The sequence below is a fragment of the Cucumis sativus genome, chromosome 1, assembly GCF_000004075.3.
Source record: "Cucumis sativus cultivar 9930 chromosome 1, Cucumber_9930_V3, whole genome shotgun sequence".
NCBI classification, from domain to species: Eukaryota; Viridiplantae; Streptophyta; class Magnoliopsida; order Cucurbitales; family Cucurbitaceae; genus Cucumis; species Cucumis sativus.
This window is the reverse complement of record NC_026655.2, coordinates 5963334-5971945: the sequence shown is the minus strand read 5'-3', so window position 1 is coordinate 5971945 and position 8612 is coordinate 5963334. Positions and strand designations below refer to the sequence as shown.

General features: G+C 34.9%; 2 protein-coding genes across 2 annotated transcripts; both read left to right on the top strand.

Annotated features, from left to right (window-relative positions):
* Positions 1-1452: 1452 nt before the first annotated feature.
* Positions 1453-4666, top strand: LOC101212753 (exocyst complex component EXO70B1; the record flags this gene model as incomplete). The annotated part of the gene is made up of 2 exons (XM_004152547.3): positions 1453-3457; positions 4310-4666. A coding segment is annotated over one exon (1977 nt), but the record flags the coding sequence as incomplete, so codon positions are not given.
* Positions 4667-5689: 1023 nt separating this feature from the next.
* On the top strand, positions 5690-8128 carry LOC101216205. The gene is made up of 5 exons (XM_004152478.3): positions 5690-6144; positions 6673-6945; positions 7257-7329; positions 7537-7615; positions 7718-8128. Exons 1-5 carry the CDS (start codon positions 5857-5859, stop codon positions 7779-7781), a joined length of 777 nt encoding a protein of 258 aa, XP_004152526.1. The 5' UTR covers positions 5690-5856; the 3' UTR covers positions 7782-8128.
* The last annotated feature ends 484 nt before the right edge of the window (positions 8129-8612 follow it).

Here is an 8612-nt window from a genome sequence, read left to right as displayed (position 1 = left end):
GTCTCCCTTCACTTTTTTCTTTGTTCATTATCATATATTTTAATCTGCTCTTGTAGAATTAAACAACAAATACGATTAAATTGATTTTTGAAAAACTATTATTTCAATATCTACTGAATATGAATTTTAAAATTTTGCTATATTTTATAAATGTTTTATATGTCACGCTTATTTTATAGTTACTGTTATCATTTGATCATAACAGTAACAATTTTAAAGATAACAGTAAATGCAATAACCTATAATTTATATACTGTTACAATATTTATAACAATGACGACAAAGATATACAATGAGTCCTATGCAATTTTTAAATACAAAAAAAAAGGATAAAATTGAACACCATAAAAGAGATGATAATTAAGTCAACATAATTACACTAATGATTAATTCAAAAGATCAATAGGATCTTCGAGTTTACTTTTGAAATACGACAATTTTTCGAAAATTAAAAAAATGGCAACTTACGTTTGGTAGATCAAAGGATACAGTGGAAAAAGGCTAAACTTATAATTTATTTTGAAACCCCACTTTTTGTTCTAGACCAAATAAGTTATTAGATATTAAAATTGAATTTGGTACAAAGATAAATTTGATTTGTAAGAAAGTTTAGAGAAATTTTAAAACTCCAAATAAAAATATAAACATACAAAAGGAAAAAAGGGAAATGATTAATAATTTATTTTGGGGATGGAAAGATGGATTCAATTCAACCGAAGTAGAGGATTGATTATTATATTATCGTCAAAACGGGATGGCGAGGGGACACGGAGACCGAGAAAAAGTGTTAGACCCGACCCCACGGAGGGTTTAGGAAAGCGACCAAACCGGAGAAAACCGGGAAGAATGAGAAAGCCGAAACCGGACTCAAAATTCCAATCAAGAAAAAAAGTGATCAGTCCACGGCAATCAAGCTCAAATTGTAATTTTTGGGGAATATTAATTTAAAAAACTTAGGGGAAAATTCACCCACTTAATTTAATTAAGCCAAAACAGTTGTTGTTGTAATGATCCGTGAGGCAAAGAAGCCGGCTACTGTTTAAGAGAATTTAAGTCGGAAGAGGACCCACCCCACCTTCTTAATAATCACCACTTTACAAACATTTCCTATTTGTTCCTTATAAATGATAAATATTTTTTTAAAAAAGAAAAGTCAGAAACAAGAAAAATAAATAAATAATTGTTTAATTATTTAGACAAAATATTATTATAATAAAAGAAAAAGAAAGATATTGCGTTTCACATTTCCAAAGAAATTTTTGTTTTTAACAACTCTCATAAATTCTTGACCCTTCATCTCTCATTTCTCTTCTCTCAAACCCTTGTTTTATTCCTTTTTCTTTTAATTTTCTTTCGTTCTTCCTTATTTTGAGGGTTCGAATCTTGTTTGAGAGTGTTTGATTAACGGAAACTGTAAAGAATGGCGACGACGACGACGACGACTAATGTTGGCGGCGGCGGTGGTGGGGTGGTGGTGGTGGTGGTGGTGGTGGTGGTGGTGGGGAGGATAGAGTTATGGCTACGGCTCAGCAGATATTGAATAGCCTTAATACTCCTAAGGATGTTCGAGACGATATGCTTTTGATCTTCTCTAGTTTTGATAATCGTCTTTCTAATATCACCAGTTTGGTCAACAGTGGGGATTCGAAGAAAGAGGAGGATCGATTCGAAGCTGCTGAGAAGGTGATTCTTCGTTGGGATTCTGGTCATGGAGCTTCTCGGAACTCAATTAATTGGGAAGACTCGCCTGATGAGGCGGCTGAGTACTTAACTGCGGTTGATGATATTATTCAGTGGATCGACGACTTGTCGATTCGTTCGGATTCTGCTGAGATCGTCGACCGTGCTGAGAACGCGATCCAGATCGCTATGTCGAGGCTTGAGGATGAGTTTCGTCATATGTTGATTCGGAGCACCGTTCCTCTCGATGCTGACCATCTCTACGGTTCAATTCGTAAGGTTTCCCTTTCTTTTGCTTCACACGACAGCGAAAAATCCGATGAATTTGAGTCGTTTGCTGATACTCACCGTGGTTCCGGTATCTATCATGAGCGTGGTGTCAGTTTGGGAGATGATTTGAGGGTTGATTTGATCCATCCTGACGCCGTTGTTGATTTGAAGGAGATCGCCGACCGGATGATTCGTTCTGGATACGAGAAAGAGTGTGTTAATGTGTATACTGGTGTTCGTCGGGATGCTTTAGATGAGTGCTTGGTGGTTCTTGGAGTTGAAAAGCTAAGTATTGAGGATGTTCAGAAAATTGATTGGAAAGTCTTAGACGAGAAGATGAAGAAATGGATCCAAGCTGTTAAGGTTAGTGTTCGAGTACTTTTGACGGGGGAGAAGCGATTGTCTGACTATATCTTTAGTGGGTCCGATGATTCTGAAGAAGTTTGCTTCAATGAGACTGCAAAAGGGTGCATCAGACAATTATTGAATTTTGCTGAAGCCATTGCTATAGGGGAAAGGTCAGTGGAGAAGCTATTCCGTATTCTAGATATGTATGAAGCTCTGGAATACGTTTTCCCAGAATTGCAGGCTATGGTCACTGATGAATTTGTGATTGAGGAGGCGCGAGGAGTACTTTCTAGGTTGGGAGAGGCCGCCAAAGGTACATTTGTTGAATTTGAGAATGCTGTTCGGAGTGAAACTTCCAAGAAAACAATGTTAAATGCTGAGATTCACCCGCTTACTCGTTATGTCATGAATTACTTAACATTGGTTGTGGTTTATAGTAAGACTCTTGATGCACTCTTAGAAGGTGATGATGAGGATTTGCATCATCTAGGGGTTGATGGTGCTGACAATTTGGAGTTAGAAACTATGTCGCCTCTAGGTCGTCGTTTGTTTTCATTGATAGCAAACCTGGAGACCAATCTAGAGAGAAAATCCAAACTCTATGGTGATGATTCAATACAATATATATTCCTCATGAACAATATACAATATATTGTGCAAAAAGTAAAAGATTCTGAGCTTGGAAAGCTCTTGGGTGACCGCTGGGTACGTAAGCGCCGAGGCCAGGTTCGCATATATGCAACAAACTATCTTAGGGCGTCTTGGGGAAAATTATTATCCTTTTTGAAGGAAGAAGGAACTGGTGGAAGCTCCAACAGTGCCCTGAAACTAGCTACTTTAAAGGAAAAATTCAAAAATTTCAATGCTGGCTTTGAGGAAATCTATAGAGTTCAGACAGGTTGGAAGGTTCCAGATGCTCAACTACGAGAAGAGCTCCGAATTTCAGTGTCCGCAAAAGCTCTACCTGCCTATCGTGCCTTCTTGGGAAGACATGGAAGTCAGTTAGAGAATACAAGACATGCTGGGAGGTATATAAAGTACACATCAGATGACTTGGAAGGCTATCTATTGGATTTGTTTGAAGGATCATCTTGTGTTATACATCACTTACGAAGAAAAAGTAGTTCATAGAGAGATACTGAACCGACTCTATTGACAGGTATGACCTACTGAAGAGGTTGGCCTGTTGAATGTAGTTTTGTGATATTTTACTGTTCTTCATGGTGTTAATACAATGGGGTCAGAAAGACTCATGTACATGTTTTATAGGGCTATAAGTTATGTATTTCTTGATTGTCATGGTTCGTGCATTTCTTACCTGGAATCTTTTATAATGTCAAATACATTTTTGGATTTTATACCTTATGTACATGAAACTGCTACTTAATAATCATCATTCCTTATCTCTTTAGTAAGACATTCTTAAGGGCATCATATTGTATACCAATAAATAAAATATATTTTCTGTAGCCTTTTAAAGGCTTATCATGTTCTTTAAAATCAAAACCAGTCTATCTCTTACAACATCTGCAGTCGAAAAGATTTAACATCCCTAGTAGGTTATTGCTGCAGACCATAAGTATGACCCACCTGGTTGAATCTAAGTACTTCTATGGCTAACTATGTGGTTTGTCCCAAAGAGCTTTTACTCCCTTGCAGATCTGGCTAATCTGTTTCGACATGCTTCTATTCATTTTCCCTCATGTTGTCTTGAAAGAGTTTTTGCTGAAAGTAGTTTTCTTTAAGGTACTGGAATTCTTGTATGGTTATTGGTTGTTGTGGGATTCTAGAAACATGGAAGGACCTCAAAAACTGGCCACATTGTTATCACCAATGATTACTTGTCATTGTCATTGATTCTGTCGAATACCTTTTCTGTAGTTTTGCATTAGTTAGTGACAATGATAGCAGATTTTTCATTTGGTTTACTTAATTAAGTGCTTTAAAGTACTGCTATTGTGGGGACTGAAACTTTTTGGTTGATCATACTATTTTCTCTGTTGGTTGGCAGCTTTGGTTTTTGACAAGTTTGGATGGGGAAACAATCAATTTTGAAGGTCTTATTGGTGGCAATTTTATAGTCTTTTATGGCTTTTGGTTGCTTTAGTTTACCATCTATCTATTGTCCTCTTATTGAGACTTGAGAGAAACATCTTCTATAGCAGCTTATCTAAAATGGGGGATGTTCATATCCTCCTTCCTTCCCATATTCATGGATGTTTTAGCCAATGAACCATCGACACATATTGTCAAGAGAAACTATGTCTATTCTTATGGTCTAAGAATGTAAATTAGCTTGCTATGAATGGTAACTCTTTCTATTGTCTTGTAATGGTATGAAGATCCTACACGTGATGACTTGGCTTCACCTTGCAAGACACTTTAATATGCCTTTTAAGCCATCAAAAACTTGCATCAAGGCTTTAATCAAAGCCTAGAAATCTTGATTTATCCACTATTTGATGGCTTAAAATTGTGCCTAATCTGAATAATCTCCATGATTTAGGGTACTGTGGCCATGGTTAATGGCTTTGTTTGAGGCTCTTCTTTTCTTTTTACCTTTTCAACAACACTTATCTTTTCTTCAATTAATTGGATTGTTTAACTTTAGGATGATGAATCTATATGTCAAACACCCCATAATATAAACAAAACAAAGATATAAAGTTTTCCCTTTTTTTGAAGCATTAAGAAATGAGTAACAAGTTAATGCCTAAGAATCAAATCTAAATTTATGCTTATCATTACCTTTCACTAATGAAGTGGATTATTCCTAGTTGCTTTTGTTAAAGTCGTTAAACTTCACAACATTGAAAATTTAGAGTAAAAGATAATATAACCAACAAGTTTTAGAGAGGAAAAATAAAAAATAAATCTAAAAAGCCTCTCTTTTTAAATTTAAATTAATCAGTAACGAATTTCATTATTCATGTTAATAGATTAGTTTATGTTACAAAATACCTCTAAACTGAAAGAGTTTTGCTTTTATCATAAACTTTTCCAATTATTCTATAAACGTATTTTTAATTTAAGTAAAAAGATTATATTAATGTTACCAAATTTTTTTCAACCAACCAACGTGGTAATGTATAAAATTATAGAGTGATGATGAGGTATTTTATTTTCAAACATTAAACAATCATAATTAGTAAGCATGTATGTGATATCAATCTAGGTGCACCTAAGCATGTTCAAATAATCAATGATATTTGTAAGAAACTACACATTCTCGATCACATCCTAGCCCATCTAGCATAATCATTATACAAAATTTTGTGAAAATCTTTTATAATTGAGGAGGAATTTTTTAATATTAAAAAAAATGAATCAAATTTTTTATAAGATATACCAAAATTTCAAATTCACATACATCTATATTTTTTTAATGGATACTTTTGGAATTAAAAAGTGGAGGAGGAGAAGTGTTTGTTTGTTTTAGTTGTAAAATTATGTGATGTTAACGAAAAAAATGGTTAATTAGATTTATGAAGAATGCGGCATAGGAAATCGCAATCAGAGCAGCTTCTTCCTTCTTAATCTTCAAAAAGTGGAAGTAAAATGTCGAATCCAGTTGAACAAACCCGTGAAGGAGGAGAAGAAGAAGAAGACCCTAAGCCATCTGATGTAAACCCTAACGACCATGGTGATCAATCCCAAGAATGGGAAATCATGGCGCGAGCTTGGCTTTGCTCCTTCCCCGAGGCCAAAGCTGGTTCCATGGAAGAGGTTGAAGCCTGGATTGATTCCAACCATGCCTCTTTACCTGGAAATCTCAAATCAATGCCCCGCTCCGACCTTTGCCAGCGCCTCATTTCTATTCAAAATTTAATGAGACTTTCCACTCAGGTCATACCACTACTTTACACTACTTATTACTTTCTTTTGCATTCTGCTTCTTCTTCGTGCTTAGAATTGAATGTTCATGATGTAGAGCTTGAATTGTTATGGCTTTTGTTTCAGAGGTAGTTTGTCAGGCAATGCTCTTTGTTCTTTAAGAGTTTTAGGGCATGTTTGGGAGTGATGAATCATTATCACACTAACCCAATTGTGATGATATAAAAACATTAAATTAATTAAATATGGTAGAATAATTTTAACAATTTCAAGATGACTGCTGAATATGAACTTACTATCCAAGTCCTTTTGTTGATGGATAAATAACTTCTAGATTCTGGTTATTGATTTGGTTTAGACTTATGAATTATTTGTAGTTCGATGAAACTGTTGTGCTTTCAGTGGCTAAACTGTTAAGGTACTGTAGTGTTTTTTCCTTTCATTGTCTTACCTCTAGCCATTCATCTGTGGTTGTTACATTTTTCTTTAATGAACCCTAAATGAAACTTATGATTTGTAATTTGATATGTTCCATGACAGGGAAAGGAAGACATTCATAAACAACAAGATGAGGGTGATCAGGGTGATCTTCCACACGCTCGATTTCAACGCACCGACCAGTGGATACCCGTTTATTCTTGGTTAGAGTCTCTACAACAAGATGAGGTTGTCAAGTCTAAGGAAATATCTGATTGGTTAACTGAAAATCCCACGATCAGAGATCAGCTGTGTTCAAGACATTCTCGTTATCATTTAATGCACTATATCAAAAAGTGTCATTTGAAGATATTGAAGAGAAAGGAAAAGAAAAAGGTATCTATTCATTTGTCATATGAACTGTTAGAGGATTCAGTTCACAGTGAAAGTTTTGACTGTTTAAGTGCCTAAAATTAGATTTACATTTAGAAAGTCAATCTAAACAGGTCTTGAGTCAACTAATTGAAACATTCTACTGATGATGATGTTCTGTGTTCTTAAGTTCTACAAAATCTCGTTGACTTATTTCGTTTGCCAGTATCTTATTACCTCATTTTATCTGGCATGTGTGAAGAAACATGGCATACAAACTAATCAATTTTACTCTTGTTTTGTTTTTTAATGAAGTTTTATTGTTTCTTGGGCAGGGTTCTCAGCTGCCTGACAAATCTCCTCTAAAAGTTCACAAGGATGTTTTTATGAAACCAGCACTACCTCCACGTAAACTTTTTTTTTTTTTCTGCATACTATATTTTCCTTAAAAGACTTCTTATCATCTCACCTTTCTTATAAGTTTACTTAAAGTTCATATTCAAACTTGATTTCTAAATGCTGGAACTGAAGGTTAGGATACAATTAAAAATAGTCTTTGCCCTCACAAATAACACCACTCTTATGTGTACTCGAACTTTCCTTTTGTTATTGTAGGTGATTCATTTAGCGATCTACCAAAAGACAGTGACATATATTTGACAAAACGAAAGGAAGCCTTTCGAAAATATGAAATGTAAGTTCACAATGTGACTTTTCAGTTTCGTTTTTGGTTAAATCGCACCTTGCTGTCAAAGAAATAGGGTGGTTTGTTTATAAATTTTGTTGAATCTTTCAGTTTAGTGGAGTTGGAGAAGTTGCTTGCCTCCAAATTTTCCAAGTCTCAAGGAGTCAATAATTAGAGAAACCTTGGGGACTGCCATCACTCTTGAGTTCGGAATATGGATCCAATTCCAAGTTTGTAGTCATTGCCAAGTTTTTTACCTTGTTCACTGCTGAATATTGTTGCCCCATTGCCTTGCTTTCTCACTCTAGAATAGAGTACTAGATCAGGCAAATCTATTAGATATTTAACTAACCTAATATGTTATATACCTCCATACCTTAGAAAATATTGATATCCCTTCGATCATGTATGGTGTGCCTCTAGTTCTATGCGTCATGTCGAATTTTAGATGATAACGTTGAGAATACTTTTTCTATGATATTTGATATTTCACTTCAATGTTCATTGAATTGATTAGGCTTACATTTTGTATAACGTTTTAGGAGAATGTTGAGGTAAAGTGTAAGCAAATGCATCGATAAAATATATCATTACTTCATAAAAGGATTGACGTTTATAAACAGTGTGAATGAATGTTTATTCTGAACAATTCATTCATATAGTATTGTTGTTCATGTATAAGAATTTCATCCTTAAATATCGTTGGTGGTGTTCAACTTAACTCGAGCTCTTTTCCAACAAACAAACCTACAATTTGAATAAGCCAAGTACTTGTGTAGATATGAATTTCGTATAAATGCTCTTCAATTATTATAATAAGTAATCAAGACTAGCCTATTATTCAATTAATAGGCAAACCTATCCCCCCCGCAACAGACTCCTCATTCCACTTCAGAAACATCTGATGAAAGAGAGAATTCAGCATAGACCGAAACTGCCTTCTCGACTTCTGCCCTTGTTGAGGGAGATTCAGGATCCGCCATCAAAAGAAAACAACCATTTTTTT